Source organism: Acomys minous, assembly GCF_964271855.1.
Source record: "Acomys minous genome assembly, chromosome: 13".
In the NCBI taxonomy this organism is placed as follows: Eukaryota; Metazoa; Chordata; class Mammalia; order Rodentia; family Muridae; genus Acomys; species Acomys minous.
The window spans coordinates 1,567,845-1,585,507 of NC_140495.1; the positions used below are offsets into that span (position 1 = coordinate 1,567,845).

General features: G+C 51.1%; 1 protein-coding gene across 1 annotated transcript in view; it reads right to left on the minus strand.

Moving 5' to 3' along the window:
- Positions 1 to 17,276, minus strand: part of ZNF35 (zinc finger protein 35) — a 38,708-nt gene extending 21,432 nt beyond the window's left edge. Inside the window, exons 1-4 of the mRNA XM_084752417.1 lie at positions 15,487 to 17,276; positions 13,420 to 13,576; positions 11,110 to 11,537; positions 10,277 to 11,051 (exon numbers count right to left, since the gene is read on the minus strand). Of these exons, the coding sequence (XP_084608543.1) occupies positions 10,277 to 11,051; positions 11,110 to 11,537; positions 13,420 to 13,576; positions 15,487 to 15,909 (1,783 nt within the window). The 5' untranslated portion in view covers positions 15,910 to 17,276. The remainder of the gene's footprint in view (positions 1 to 10,276; positions 11,052 to 11,109; positions 11,538 to 13,419; positions 13,577 to 15,486) is intronic.
- Between the last annotated feature and the right edge of the window lie 387 nt (positions 17,277 to 17,663).

A 17,663-nucleotide genomic window follows, 5' to 3' on the forward strand; every position in this document is an offset into this window, starting at 1 on the left:
TCACTTTGTAGACCAGGCTGGCCTCGAACTCACAGCGATCCACCTCCCTCTGCCTCCCGAGTGCTGGGATTAAAGGTGTGCGCCACCACGCCCGGCTTTTAAAATTTTTTTAAAAGGTGTGTGCCACCAACACTTCCAACCCAGTTGAAAGTTAACCTCTAGACTAAAGCAGTCTTCCAACATACGTCAGAATTTTAATTTTAATTATGTGTATGTATGTATGTGTATGTGTGTGTGTGCATGTATGTATGTCCGTGTGTAGCTGAGTCCATGTGAGTTCAGCATCCTAGCAGAGGAGATGGAGTTACAGGAAATTGGGTGTGAGCTGCCTATCGCTGGGAACTGAGCTTGGGTCTCTACCATAGCAATGCATGCTCCAAACCACTGACCCGCTTCTCCACACCCTCCAAACCACTGATCCACATCTCCACACCCTCCAAACCACTGATCCACATCTCCACACCCTCCAAACCACTGATCCACATCTCCACACCCTCCAAACCACTGATCCACATCTCCACACCCTCCAAACCACTGATCCACATCTCCACACTCCAAACCACTGATCCACATCTCCACACCCTCCAAACCACTGACCCACATCTCCACACCCTCCAAACCACTGATCCACTTCTCCACACCCTCCAAACCACTGATCCACATCTCCACACCCTCCAAACCACTGACCCACATCTCCACACCCTCCAAACCACTGATCCACATCTCCACACTCCAAACCACTGACCCACATCTCCACACCCTCCAAACCACTGACCCACATCTCCACACCATCCAAACCACTGACCCACTTCTCCACACCCTCCAAACCACTGACCCACATCTCCACACCATCCAAACCACTGATCCACTTCTCCACACCCTCCAAACCACTGATCCACATCTCCACACCCTCCAAACCACTGATCCACATCTCCACACCCTCCAAACCACTGATCCACTTCTCCACACTCCAAACCACTGACCCACATCTCCACACTCCAAACCACTGACCCACATCTCCACACCCTCCAAACCACTGATCTACTTCTCCACACCCTCCAAACCACTGACCCACATCTCCACACCCTCCAAACCACTGATCCACTTCTCCACACCCTCCAAACCACTGATCCACTTCTCCACACCCTCCAAACCACTGATCCACATCTCCACACCCTCCAAACCACTGACCCGCTTCTCCAAACCCCAAACCACTGACCCACATCTCCACACCCTCCAAACCACTGACCCACATCTCCACACCCTCCAAACCACTGATCCACTTCTCCACACCCTCCAAACCACTGACCCACATCTCCACACCATCCAAACCACTGATCCACTTCTCCACACCCTCCAAACCACGGACCCACATCTCCACACCCTCCAAACCACTGACCCACATCTCCACACCCTCCAAACCACTGATCCACATCTCCACACCCTCCAAACCACTGATCCACATCTCCACACCCTCCAAACCACTGACCCACATCTCCACACCCTCCAAACCACTGATCCACATCTCCACACCCTCCAAACCACTGACCCACATCTCCACACCCTCCAAACCACTGATCCGCTTCTCCACACCCTCCAAACCACTGACCCACATCTCCACACCCTCCAAACCACTGACCCACATCTCCACACTCCAAACCACTGATCCACATCTCCACACCCTCCAAACCACTGATCCACTTCTCCACACACTCCAAACCACTGATCCACATCTCCACACCCTCCAAACCACTGACCCGCTTCTCCACACCCCAAACCACTGACCCACATCTCCACACCCTCCAAACCACTGATCCGCTTCTCCACACCCTCCAAACCACTGATCCACTTCTCCACACCCTCCAAACCACGGACCCACATCTCCACACCCTCCAAACCACTGACCCACATCTCCACACCATCCAAACCACTGATCCACTTCTCCACACCCTCCAAACCATGGACCCACATCTCCACACCCTCCAAACCACTGACCCACATCTCCACACCATCCAAACCACTGATCCACTTCTCCACACCCTCCAAACCACTGACCCACATCTCCACACCCTCCAAACCACTGATCCGCCACTCCACACCCTCCAAACCACTGACCCACATCTCCACACTCCAAACCACTGACCCACATCTCCACACCCTCCAAACCACTGACCCGCTTCTCCACACCCTCCAAACCACTGATCCACATCTCCACAGCCTCCAAACCACTGACCCACATCTCCACACCCTCCAAACCACTGATCTACTTCTCCACACCCTCCAAACCACTGATCCACATCTCCACACCCTCCAAACCACTGATCCACTTCTCCACACCCTCCAAACCACTGATCCACATCTCCACACCCTCCAAACCACTGATCCACTTCTCCACACCCTCCAAACCACTGACCCACTTCTCCACACCCTCCAAACCACTGACCCACATCTCCACACCATCCAAACCACTGATCCACTTCTCCACACCCTCCAAACCACGGACCCACATCTCCACACCCTCCAAACCACTGACCCACATCTCCACACCCTCCAAACCACTGATCCACATCTCCACACCCTCCAAACCACTGATCCACATCTCCACACCCTCCAAACCACTGATCCACATCTCCACACCCTCCAAACCACTGACCCACATCTCCACACCCTCCAAACCACTGATCCGCTTCTCCACACCCTCCAAACCACTGACCCACATCTCCACACCCTCCAAACCACTGATCCACATCTCCACACCCTCCAAACCACTGATCCACTTCTCCACACCCTCCAAACCACGGACCCACATCTCCACACCCTCCAAACCACTGATCCACATCTCCACACCCTCCAAACCACTGACCCACATCTCCACACCCTCCAAACCACTGATCCACATCTCCACACCCTCCAAACCACTGATCCACATCTCCACACCCTCCAAACCACTGACCCACATCTCCACACCCTCCAAACCACTGATCCACATCTCCACACCCTCCAAACCACTGATCCACATCTCCACACCCTCCAAACCACTGATCCACATCTCCACAGCCTCTAAACCACTGACCCACATCTCCACACCCTCCAAACCACTGATCCACATCTCCACACCCTCCAAACCACTGATCCACATCTCCACACCCTCCAAACCACTGATCCACTTCTCCACACCCTCCAAACCACTGATCCACATCTCCACACCCTCCAAACCACTGATCCACATCTCCACACCCTCCAAACCACTGACCCACATCTCCACACTCCAAACCACTGATCCACATCTCCACACCCTCCAAACCACTGACCCACATCTCCACACCCTCCAAACCACTGATCCACATCTCCACACCCTCCAAACCACTGACCCACATCTCCACACCCTCCAAACCACTGACCCACATCTCCACACTCCAAACCACTGATCCACATCTCCACACCCTCCAAACCACTGACCCACATCTCCACACCCCAAACCACTGACCCACATCTCCACACCCTCCAAACCACTGATCCGCTTCTCCACACCCTCCAAACCACTGATCCACTTCTCCACACCCTCCAAACCACGGACCCACATCTCCACACCCTCCAAACCACTGACCCACATCTCCACACCCTCCAAACCACTGATCCACATCTCCACACCCTCCAAACCACTGATCCACATCTCCACACCCTCCAAACCACTGATCCGCTTCTCCACACCCTCCAAACCACTGACCCACATCTCCACACCCTCCAAACCACTGACCCACATCTCCACACCCTCCAAACCACTGACCCACATCTCCACACCCTCCAAACCACTGACCCACATCTCCACACCCTCCAAACCACTGACCTGCTTCTCCACACCCTCCAAACCACTGATCCACTTCTCCACACCCTCCAAACCACTGATCCGCTTCTCCACACCCTCCAAACCACTGATCCGCTTCTCCACACTCCAAACCACTGACCCACATCTCCACACCCTCCAAACCACTGACCCGCTTCTCCACACCCCAAACCACTGACCCACATCTCCACACCCTCCAAACCACTGATCCGCTTCTCCACACCCTCCAAACCACTGACCCACATCTCCACACCATCCAAACCACTGATCCACTTCTCCACACCCTCCAAACCACTGACCCACATCTCCACACCCTCCAAACCACTGACCCACATCTCCACACCCTCCAAACCACTGACCCGCTTCTCCACACCCTCCAAACCACTGACCCACATCTCCACACCCTCCAAACCACTGACCCGCTTCTCCACACCCCAAACCACTGACCCACATCTCCACACCCTCCAAACCACTGATCCGCTTCTCCACACCCTCCAAACCACTGACCCACATCTCCACACCATCCAAACCACTGATCCACTTCTCCACACCCTCCAAACCACGGACCCACATCTCCACACCCTCCAAACCACTGATCCACATCTCCACACCCTCCAAACCACTGATCCACATCTCCACACCCTCCAAACCACTGATCCACATCTCCACACCCTCCAAACCACTGATCCACTTCTCCACACCCTCCAAACCACTGATCCACTTCTCCACACCCTCCAAACCACTGATCCACATCTCCACACCCTCCAAACCACTGACCCGCTTCTCCACACCCCAAACCACTGACCCACATCTCCACACCCTCCAAACCACTGATCCGCTTCTCCACACCCTCCAAACCACTGATCCACTTCTCCACACCCTCCAAACCACGGACCCACATCTCCACACCCTCCAAACCACTGACCCACATCTCCACACCATCCAAACCACTGATCCACTTCTCCACACCCTCCAAACCACGGACCCACATCTCCACACCCTCCAAACCACTGACCCACATCTCCACACCATCCAAACCACTGATCCACTTCTCCACACCCTCCAAACCACGGACCCACATCTCCACACCCTCCAAACCACTGATCCACATCTCCACACTCCAAACCACTGATCCACTTCTCCACACCCTCCAAACCACTGATCCACATCTCCACACCCTCCAAACCACTGATCCACATCTCCACACCCTCCAAACCACTGACCCACATCTCCACACCCTCCAAACCACTGATCCACATCTCCACACCCTCCAAACCACTGACCCACATCTCCACACCCTCCAAACCACTGATCCACATCTCCACACCCTCCAAACCACTGATCCACATCTCCACACCCTCCAAACCACTGACCCACATCTCCACACCCTCCAAACCACTGACCCACATCTCCACACCCTCCAAACCACTGATCCACATCTCCACACCCTCCAAACCACTGATCCACATCTCCACACCCTCCAAACCACTGACCCACATCTCCACACCCTCCAAACCACTGACCCACATCTCCACACCCTCCAAACCACTGACCCACATCTCCACACCCTCCAAACCACTGATCCACATCTCCACACCCTCCAAACCACTGATCCTCATCTCCACACCCTCCAAACCACTGATCCACTTCTCCACACCCTCCAAACCACTGACCCACATCTCCACACCCTCCAAACCACTGATCCACTTCTCCACACCCTCCAAACCACTGATCCACATCTCCACACCCTCCAAACCACTGATCCACTTCTCCACACCCTCCAAACCACTGACCCACATCTCCACACCCTCCAAACCACTGATCCACTTCTCCACACCCTCCAAACCACTGACCCACATCTCCACACCCTCCAAACCACTGATCCGCTTCTCCACACCCTCCAAACCACTGATCCGCTTCTCCACACCCTCCAAACCACTGACCCACATCTCCACACCCTCCAAACCACTGACCCACATCTCCACACCCTCCAAACCACTGACCTGCTTCTCCACACCCTCCAAACCACTGATCCACTTCTCCACACCCTCCAAACCACTGATCCACTTCTCCACACCCTCCAAACCACTGATCCGCTTCTCCACACTCCAAACCACTGACCCGCTTCTCCACACCCTCCAAACCACTGACCCACATCTCCACACCCTCCAAACCACTGATCCACATCTCCACACCCTCCAAACCACTGATCCACATCTCCACACCCTCCAAACCACTGACCCACATCTCCACACCCTCCAAACCACTGACCCACATCTCCACACCCTCCAAACCACTGATCCACATCTCCACACCCTCCAAACCACTGATCCACATCTCCACACCCTCCAAACCACTGACCCACATCTCCACACCCTCCAAACCACTGACCCACATCTCCACACCCTCCAAACCACTGACCCACATCTCCACACCCTCCAAACCACTGATCCACATCTCCACACCCTCCAAACCACTGATCCTCATCTCCACACCCTCCAAACCACTGATCCACTTCTCCACACCCTCCAAACCACTGACCCACATCTCCACACCCTCCAAACCACTGATCCACTTCTCCACACCCTCCAAACCACTGATCCACATCTCCACACCCTCCAAACCACTGATCCACTTCTCCACACCCTCCAAACCACTGACCCACATCTCCACACCCTCCAAACCACTGATCCACTTCTCCACACCCTCCAAACCACTGACCCACATCTCCACACCCTCCAAACCACTGATCCGCTTCTCCACACCCTCCAAACCACTGATCCGCTTCTCCACACCCTCCAAACCACTGACCCACATCTCCACACCCTCCAAACCACTGACCCACATCTCCACACCCTCCAAACCACTGACCTGCTTCTCCACACCCTCCAAACCACTGATCCACTTCTCCACACCCTCCAAACCACTGATCCACTTCTCCACACCCTCCAAACCACTGATCCGCTTCTCCACACTCCAAACCACTGACCCGCTTCTCCACACCCTCCAAACCACTGACCCACATCTCCACACCCTCCAAACCACTGACCCACATCTCCACACCCTCCAAACCACTGACCTGCTTCTCCACACCCTCCAAACCACTGATCCACTTCTCCACACCCTCCAAACCACTGATCCGCTTCTCCACACCCTCCAAACCACTGATCCGCTTCTCCACACTCCAAACCACTGACCCGCTTCTCCACACCCTCCAAACCACTGACCCACATCTCCACACCCTCCAAACCACTGATCCACATCTCCACACCCTCCAAACCACTGACCCGCTTCTCCACACTCCAAACCACTGATCCGCTTCTCCACACTCCAAAGGCCAGAATTTAAAATCTCCTGACTTGTGTCAAGCTTGGAGTCAAACGACTTTAATCCACAGCCTTTGGGAGGGAGAGGCAGGTGGATTGCTGTCAGTTCAAGGTCAATCTGGTCTATAGTTTGAATTCCAGGGTAGCCAGGGCTCAAAGTAAGACCCAGTCTCAAAACAAAACACTCCAAAACCAAACAACCAAACAAAAAATCCCTCCAGAATAAACCACCGCCACCACCACCACTACCGACGACAAAAATACCTGGGACTAGAAAGATGGCTTCGTAGTTAAGAGCACTGGCTGATCTTCTAGAAGACTGGGCTTCAATCCCAAGCACACACAGTGGCTCATAACCACCCATCACTCCTGTACTAGGAGCTCTGGCGCCCTCTTCTGGCCGATGCAGGCACCAAGCACACATGTGGTGCACATACATACATGCAGGCAAAACATCCGTGCAAATAAAAAAAACTAAACTATAACTACCTGATTTCCTACTAGTTGCAGAATATGGCTGTGGTGTCTGTTGTTTTCACGTATCAGAGACCAGTGGTTCAGTGTACATCGCTTGGCCTCTTCACTGTCGAGTTTGACTATCAGAACTATTTCCCATGTCTGAATTCTGATTTTAAGTCAATTGGAGACTGTGGAGGTTGAACATGTTGCCCTTTGGATCATCGTAGTTGAATGCTTTATCCCCAGTTGGCAGTGCTGTTTGGGAAGGTCATGGCCCCTGTAGGGGTGGGGCCTCACAGCGAGACTTCCCATGTCATCTTCTCTCTGCTGTGTGTGTATAAAATGTGATCATCCAACCTCTTCCTGGAGCCCCAATGTCCTCCCCCTCCCCCTCCCCCTCCCCCTCCCCCTCTTCATTTGCGGGACTTCATTGTGTAGCTCAAGCTGGCCTGAACTAGCTCTCTGTAGACCAGGCTGGCCTCAAAATAAAGAGATCGCCTGCCTCTGCCTCCCGTGCTGCGGTTAAAGGTATGCTAACACTGCCGGGCTGCACACCCATTGCGCGCCTTCCCTGCCGTGACAGCTCTTCCCCCTCTTATCTATACACCACAAAACCCTTCACTCCTCTGAACTGCTCTTGGTCATGGCATTTATCACAGCAACCAATACAGGTACTAACAAGATGGCTGAGAGGGCAAGGGTACTTTCTCAGCAAGCCTAGTGAGCTGAGCCCAATCCCTAGAACTCACATGAAGGCCGAGAGAGGACAACGCCACAGAGCTGTTGTCTAATCTCCACAAGGCTGTCAAGTGCACAGAGACAGAGGGTGGGTCAGTGAAATGACTCGGCCGGCAAAGGCACGTGTTGCCAAGCCTGACACCACATCTTCTGACTTCGATCTGTGAGACCTTCTTGGAGAGAACCAACTCCCGTAAGTTGTCCTGCAGCCGCCATGGGTACATGTACATGAAATGTAACTTTAAAAATACCTAAGTAAAGTGTAAGTTCTGAAACACTGTTTTATCCACACTCCCCTCCCCACCTCCTTTGAAGACAGTGAAGACATGGCTGGCCTGGAACTTGCTATGTAGTCCAGCTGACTCATTAAAATCTGCCTCTGCTTCTGAAGTGCTAGGCTTACAGGCATGTGCCACCATACCCAGAAGAAGACCCTTTTCCTACATCATGGATTCCTTGAGGGGTCAATAATTTTCTGTTAGAATAGAAAGCTTCTCCGTGTTTTCTTCAAGAATATTTTCCAAAACTGCATGCACAATGGGGCTTGGTAGGCAAAGCACTTGCCACCTGAGTGTGAGGACCTGCGTGCGGATCTCCAGCACACACACGGAAGTGCGTGGCGCTGTGTGCAGGAGCTCAGTGCAGCCATGACGTCACAAGCCTCTGTAGTGAACCTGCCTGGTCTCAGCTGCCTTTCTCAGGCAGCCACTTAGCTTCTTAAGTACAATAAACAGTGACTGAGGGGACCTCCTCCCCCTGTGTATGCTCATAGGGTATCAAGTCTCTTCTTGGTAGCCTGCTATCCTTCCTCTGAGTGCCACCAGGCCTCCCCATCCAAGGGACATGGTCAAATATGGGGCACCAGAGTTCATGTAATATGAGTAAATTAATAAAAAATTTAAAAAGTTCCAAAAAAAAAAGGACAATAAACAGATAGTTATGACTACAGTAGCTGTAGAAGACATTAATGGGTATGTTGTATGTGATACTGCAGACGCACTTCCCACCTAAAAAGCCTGGGGAGAAGGGAGTTTGTCCATAATTTAAGAATTATTTGAGTGGAGATTTTAAAATTTACTCATTTAGCAAGTAATATAATTATACATGAAAAGTGTATACTCACAATGAGCCTATATGTTGGTGTTAAAGTATATAAATATTTAGAATTTAACAATTATACCATATAGTACCAATAAACTCAAAGTATTGAGACCAGATCAACAGAGGTTTAAAAGGAAAAGCATATAAAGAAAAAAGCCTTGCTGGGCGTGGTGGCACACGCCTTTAATCCCAGCACTTGGGAGACAGAGGCAGGTGGCAGGTGGATCTCTGAGTTCGAGGCCAACCTGGTCTACAAAGCGAGTCCAGGACAGTCAGGGCTACACAGAGAAACCCTGTCTCCTCCCCCCCCCAAAAGTCCTTAAATTGGATGGATCTTCAAGGTTATGACAAAGCACAAATTAACAAGTAAAAGGGAAAATTTTTTTCTAGAGAGGAAATGTAAGTAATAAGACGCTATGTGTTACACTAATTTAAAATAACAAACATGAGGGCTGGAGAGATGGCTCAGCGGTTAAGGCCACCGGCTGCTCTGCCAGAGCCAGAGGTTTGATCCCCACCACCCACAAGATGGCTGACAACTGTAACTCCCGTTCCAAGGGTCTCATTAGCTCTTCTGGCCTCTGTAGCCACCAGGCACCTAAGTGGTACACAGACATACATGTAGGCAAAACCACCCAGACACGTTAAAAAAAAAACATGAGGGGGCAAAGTCAGTGAAGAGCGCCACGGGCATGTCTGAGGAGTGCCTACGACACCGTGGGTCGCGGACCTGGGGGCTTGTCCACACTGTGAGTTCGCTGGTGGTGATTAAAGGTGGAGCGCTGACTGAAGGCCTTCCCACACTCACTGCACTCATACGGCTTCTCACCGGTGTGAACTCTCTGGTGCACAATTAGCTGGGAACTGTCACTGAAAGCCTTCGTGCAGTCTTTGCATTGGTAGGGCTTCTCACCAGTGTGGGTCCTCTGATGAACCATAAGGCTAGAGCTGTAACTGAAGACCTTCCCGCACTCACTGCACTCATACGGCTTCTCACCGGTGTGAACTCTCTGGTGTATGATGAGGTGAGAGTTTTGATTGAAGGATTTGCCACACTGGCTGCATCTATAGGGCTTTTCTCCAGTGTGAAGCCTCTGGTGCCGAATAAGGCATTTGCTTAGACTGAATTTCTTACCACACTCACTGCATTCAAAAGGTTTTTCTCCAGTGTGAATCCGTTCATGGTCAATGAGCTGAGCGCTCTGGTTGAAGGCTTTCCCACACTTGCTACATTTGAATGGTTTTCCCCCAGTGTGGAGGCGCCGATGTCGAGCAAGACACTTACTCCGACGAAAGGCCTTGCCACACTCAGCACATGCATGAGGCTTCTCCCCAGTGTGGATCCTTTGGTGGTCAGTGAGATTTCCGTTGGAACAGACAGCGGTCCCACACACAACGCGCTTGTAGGGCGTCTCACTCATGTGGAGGACCTGATGTCGGCTGCGACTTCTACGCCGAGTGAAGACCTCCCCACACCCGCTGCACTCGGGCTCCTCTCCATGATCAATGAGCTGGGGGTTCTGGGTGGAAACTTTTGCACAACTGTTACATTTATAAGGTTTCTGCCCATTGCGGAGACCGTGCTGTTGAGTAGGACGGGAGCTGCGGCTGTCAGTCTTCCCAGGCTCGTTACACTGAGACGGTTTTCCCTGCGTGTGCGTTCTGAGGTGAACAACGAGCTGAGAAGCCTGTGTGCATTCTCTGGTGGCCGAGGAGGTGTGAGCTCCAGCTGAAAGCTCTGCCGTGCTCATCACGCTGATAGAGCGTCTGGCTCTCAACAGGCCTGGAGGGCAGAGCTGGCTGCTCCCCTGCATCTTTACAGTCCTCACTTCTGTCTTCTGTGGAGTTTTTATCATCCTTCTTTCCCAATAAGTCACCTTCTAGTTCACTCTCATCTTCATCCGAGGATTGCCCTTCCACCTGTGCTAAAAGATCTTCACAGATATCTGCAGACTCCGTCTCTAGCAGGGTCACTCCAAGGAGTCCCCCCAAGGATGCGCTGAATGCGTCTGGTCCTTTAGACATGGCCTGCTTTGTAGTGTCCTCAGAACTTCCCATCCCGCTATCACCTAGTGCCAACATGAGAAAAAAATTTTTTTTAATTTTTTTTTTTTTTTTTGCTTTGAGCTGAAAAAAAAAAGTCGTAATTTATTTAAGAAATGAGACAAGAGTTCAGAAGTAGAGAATATCCCTTTTTCTTCAGGGAATTTAAAACACAGAGTGCTGGGAGCAATTGCATGCTTGATTGGCAAAAGCAAGGGAGCTTCCTGGCGGCAGCCCACTGTTATTGCATGGCTGAGGAATGGGTGTACCCCTGCTTTAGGCGAGGCCCAAGTATTTTGCCTCAAGGCTGCTCACTGTTGCTATGCTGCCTTTCCGTGCTTGTCTCATTTGTCCGGCATGGCAGAGACCCTCACTGCCTGTTGTTTCACTCTGTTGGGTAGATTTCCTGAAAATTACTTTGAACATGTACCTTCATGACAGTGTTGTTTAAACAAATTGATGATTTCAAAGAATTTCTGACTTGATTCAAGTAATTTAAAACCTTCCTGCAGTGTAACAAAACTGCTAGGAGCTCTGTCAAGCACTTGATTTACACTAAGAGGGAAAACAAGATGAAGCAAATTAGTGATTAAGGAAATACATTCATTTTAAGTCTAGCCCAAGGATAAGACCCAGGTGTACACCCTGATAAGAAAGAGCCTATGGAGTTAAAAACAAAGAATGAATTATTATCTACAAAAGATAAAACAGACACCTGTTTCTTAGAAAAATCTTAACATTAAAAAAAAAAACTCTTGCTTTGAACACATGACATACATCTGAAATAAAAAAAGATAAAACTTCTGCTTTGAACACATAACAAGCACATAGATAAACCGCTGCTTTAAGTTTATTATCTAGTTAGATATTAGGACCAAGAGCCCTACTGTACCTCCCTTTTTATGTACTGATTGAATCTATTTTTGAATGAGGTAATTTTTCCATACATAGAGAACCTTTGTATTAGATCATGTGAGAACCCAAGACAGAATTAAACCACTGTTGAAACCATCTGCTTCATCCAAAAATGTGTTTGTCTGTTTATATGCCTGTTTGTCTGCACATACTCTCTATTGTATGTCTATATATTTATATCTGTATGTTAATATTTACATATGTGTGTTTATGTGTGTGTGGATGCATGGTGCCTTTGGGAGCGCCCTTGTTTTTGGATAGTGTTCATTGACAGCAAGTTCAGTTTCTTTCCTTTCTTTCTTTCTTTCTTTCGTTTCTTTGTTCTGCTTGTTTGTTTTGCTTTTTAAGGTAGGGCCTCACTGTCTAGCCCTGGCCGGCCTAGAGCTTGCTATGTAAATCAGGCTGGCTCTGCCTCCCGAGTGCTGGGATTGTAAAGGCATGCGCCACCATGCCTGGCTCCAGTCTGCACTCCCAACAGCCACACCTCTTGCTGGTTGCTCCAGCATCCCAGACCTGCTCTGCCTCCTAATAACCCCCTTTTACAATGCAGTTTCATGCCTGGGGACAGATACCGTCCATACGTATCCTTTCTTTGTGGTAGCTGTTTTTTGGGTTTTGTTTGGCATAGGGTATTAATCTGTAGCATAGGTTAGCCCAACACTTACAAAGTAGTCCAGGCTGGCCTTCAGCTCTCAGATATACTCTTGCCAAGGCTTTCCAAGTCCAAGAACGCCAGGTCCGACCCTCCATGCCCAGCTTCACTCAAATTATCTCCTGAGGCTGCTTCTTTCTATGTATATCCCTGACTCTCGGCTGTGTAGGTAAGAACTCTTAAAAATAATCACAGTATAAACACAGCCACTAAGGAAGAAGACCAGCTGTAAGGGCAATGTGGGATTTCAGTGAGCTGCAAATTGGGCTGATCAAAAAAAAAGCGACTCTAGGGGGGCAGACGGCAAGATGACTTGAGGCCAGAAGTGGGGAGACAAGTACCAAATTGTCCACTGGAGAGGTGGTGTGCACAAGGAGGTTCTGAGAGGGCCTCGGGGGCGGAGTCCTGACTGGACGCTGAGGTAGGAGATCCCGTTATTGCACTGAGAGCTCTCATCTTCTTTAAATGCACATCCTGCTCTTGTGCTGCAGGCAGAACCTGGAGATAAAGAAACAGAACTGGGTTCAAAGTGCATCCATGAAGGACAAGAACCCAAACCGCTAAGACACCCACACAGGAAAGACGGACCAGGCTATCTCCCCAGCACCCCCACAGAGTCCACTGCTCACGGTCGTCCCTGCCAGCCCTCTCTTACCCTCCTTGTAGGAGCCCAGAACACAGATGCTATAGCCAGTTGCACTGCGTCAGGATTTGGGCACACAGTTTCTTAAGATGTGAACGATCAAGCTAGCTCAGATGGTAAACACTGCTAAGCCTGAGTGAAGGCCAGTTCCCCAGCTGTTCCTGACTAGTTCTTTCTGTGTCTAACTGTGTGTAGAAGCCAGAAGACAATTTGAGCTGCCTTCCTTGCTCAGGCACTGCTCACTTATGTGGACATATATGTTCAAATGAACATTACGACACTTTGCAAAGTCTGCCTTCTAAGAGTCACAGAGCTGAGTGGCCAACTTAGGCCAACTTCAGACCCTTGGGACTCACAGGCCAGGAGCCTTGCCTAACCACTGATTCTGCAGTTAGAGAAATCCTGTCCAAAAACCAAGCTGGCTGTGCACGTCCCTGCCCAAGCAGAAGCAGCAGGAGAAACAGTCTCTAATTTGGTTTATTGCCTGTAAATGGTTAAGGTGGTGGCCGAAGGCAAGGAACCCCACGTGCCTGGGTCCCGGGTGGAGTGCTACAACTGCAGCAGGATTTAGCTGCCCGTGGGCCACAGGGTTGGGTTACTACAGCGCATTAAACTCTACCTTCTGCCCATACGCTCAGGAACTGCAGTCAGGAGCTGTATCTGCACTTACAAGCAGCAGCCAGGGCTGGGGAATGTTCGGTCCATACAGAGCTTCCCACGCGGTCACGGCAACCCGCGCTCGGACTCCCAGAACCAATGTACAAGAGTCAGGCGTGAGTGCACATTCTTGTAACCCTACCCCTGGAGACGCGCACACAGTCAGACCCCTAGGGCTCCCTGGAGACTGGCACACAGTCAGCCCACCTAAGGCTCACAAGCGGCCACTGAATTCAAGGTCAGGCAGATTGTGTCTCAGGAAATAAAGTTGGCCAGCACCTGAGGGACAACCCCTCAGGTTGCTCTCTAGCCAATACACCCAATACACCCAATACACCCAATACACCCAATACACCCAATACACCTGCACATGCATCTCCCCACCACATAAACACGCACACACAAACCTGGTTCAGAGCTTGTCTTGTGTGGCTGTTTAATTAAGCGTGGCCCCTATTGGGGCTGGAGAGATGGCTCAGTGGTTAAGAGCTCTGCCTGCTCTTCCAAAAGACCTGGGTTCAATTCCCAGCACCCACATGGCAGCTCACAACTGTCTGTAACTCCAAGATCTGACAGTTTCACACTAATGCACATAGATTAAAATTAAATAAAATATTAAAAAAAAAAAAAAGAGTGGCCCCTACAGGATCATAGATTTGAATGCCTAGTTACCAAGGAATGGCATTATTTGAAAGGATTGAAGGTATGGCCTTGTTAGAGAAAATGCCTCTGGGGGTGGGCTTTGAAGTGTGTCAGTGTCTGTCTGTCTGTCCGTCTCTCTCTCTCTCTCTCTCTCTCTCTCTCTCTCTCTCTCTCTCCACAGAGCTCCATGGATGCACACCTGCGTGCCGCCAGGTTCCCTGCCATGACAGTGGGCTAACCTCTGAGGCTGTAAATGAGCCGCTGCTAACTGCTGTTCTAATAGAGCAGAGACTAAGACAGTTGGGGTTTCGTTTTTTTGCTTATGGAATGAAGCACAAAACTATTGATTATCCATTGATGGAAAAGGTTCCGGCAAACCAGTGTGAGGTGTGAGGAATAGACTACTTATTCCCAGGTTATTATTCCCAGAAATGTTCTAGATGCTGCCCCGGACTCCACTGCTTACCTCCCCTGCCTCATGGAGATGTCGCTGGAAGTCCTCCACCACAGCCACGGCCTCCTCACCAGTCTCGGGGTGATGGAGCTGGACCCAGGCCTGCAGCTCCCCCGGCAGGATGCTCAGGAACTGCTCCAGCACCAGCAGCTCCAGGATCTGCTCCTTGGTGTGGACCTCCGGCACCAGCCACCAGCGGCAGAGCTCCCTGAGCCGGCTCAGCGCCTCCTGAGGCCCCGACGTCTCATGGTAGCAGAACTGCCTGAAGTACAGCCGGAAGACTTCACAGACAGGAGGGTAGTTCTTCTGGAAACTGCAGCTCTGCCCCCAGGTCTGGCTTCCTGGTTCCTGCTTCACAGTCAAGGCCCTCTCCTGCTTCTGACACACAGCAGTGCTGGCGATGAGGCCCAGTGTTCCCCTGCCTTCCGTGGTCATTGTGACAGCAAAGGGAAGCTGGTTCTGGCTACAGCAGGCACACTGAAAGCAACTGTCCTTCCAGCTGCAGGCGCTGGTTTTCAGTCGCCTACAGAAACATAAAGAGAACAACCAGAGACCTGCAGTGCTCAACTCTTGGTTGCTGGTGAAGCTTCAGGGTAAAAGAAGACTACCGAGAAATCACTCCAAGCCACTCCCCTTCTTGAGATATTAATGGCTCTGGTCACTGACAGGATAAAACCTAACTAAAAAATAAATAAATTTAATTTAATTAAAAAAAAAGAAACCTAACTAAAAGTCTAGGCTTAGCATTCATAGCCTTTCACACACCTTCAACCAGTCTCCCCAAGTACCCAAATTTAAAAATGTCCTCCAGTGTAGGGTATGCAAAAAAAAAAAAAAAGTTATTTCACCTTTATTTAATATGTCCTGTAGTAAGCACTGAAATTGAAATATATGTATCTTCAATTTCTGCATAAACTTGTGCTGGGAGTGGAGGCTCAAAACTCTTCAGCTGGGAAAGATGTCAAGTTTGGGGCTATCACTCTACGAATAGGGGGGGGGCACCCACTTCTCTTCCCCTTCTTTTTCTTCATTTCCGACACACTCTTACTCAGGCTGCAGAATCAGTGCCACTTCTCTTGAAAGAGGGCCTCCTCACTGGCCCCTTACTGTAACAGTGCTTTTTAACTGGTTTATGCGGCACTTATCAGTGGGCTTCCGGAGGGCCGCCCACAGCGGGGGGGGGGGGGGGGGCCTTGTCAGAAAAACAAACAAACAACAAAACGCCCTGGAGGCCTTTCCTATTTGACACAGAGCCTTTTGATCTCTCTTGGCACACCAGTGGCTATTGCTTTAGTAATCCCATGGGCCGTTTTCCACCATACCCCTTCTGGATCACTTTTCTGACTGCAATTGTTTGCAGTTTACACAGACGTGGGTGCCACTTGTCTGGATAGACTTAAAAAGGCAGGACTGGCTTCCAGTCGTGCACCCACGTGCAAGCGTTACACAGGGACAGAGATGTGACTGACTTAGCTGACAACATGGGGGGGCGGGGCTCCCGTTTATGCATGCCACTTGAAAACCAGCTCCTCCGGGGCAACTAGGATGTGTGCTGTGGTTCCTGATATCGGGCCCCGGAGACCCCAGGGCTAGGCGTTTTCGTGCTCTAGCCCGGGGCACCGCTCACCTGGCCGCGTCTGCCCGGTGCAGCGCTGACCCCGGGCCGAGCGGCTCCGCCTCCGCCAGGCACCACCGCAGCTACCAGCGTCGCGCCCCGAGTGGCGGCCGCGCCTCCCTCCCTGTGCTGACGGCTCTCTGTCCCCCGCACCGCCAAGAAAAGGCAACAATGGCGGGACCGGAAGCATGAAACGTCCCTTCCGGTGTCTCTGGGATTCCGGAAGCCTAGGTTACCATGGTGAACAAAAGTTTGGAGGCTAGGCTCTCATCGGGGCGCATCTGGGGTACAATTGGAAGTCATACTGAACTTCAAGCCACACAAAAAGGCCAAAACCAAACTCCATACTTTCTAACAATGAGATTCTGAGAGCTAGGAGCTTGGCTTTGAAAGACCCCCGAAGGGAGACCCTCACTCAAGCCTTGGGATGGCGCGCATCCAAAGATACACAAACGACCGTCTTGCTGTAAACACACGAGGTAGTTTATTGGCGGAGCTCTGGGTCGACACGTATCTCACGCAGGAGACAGAGGGGTCGACCCAGAAGCCCAGGGGCTTGGGGTTTATATGGGCA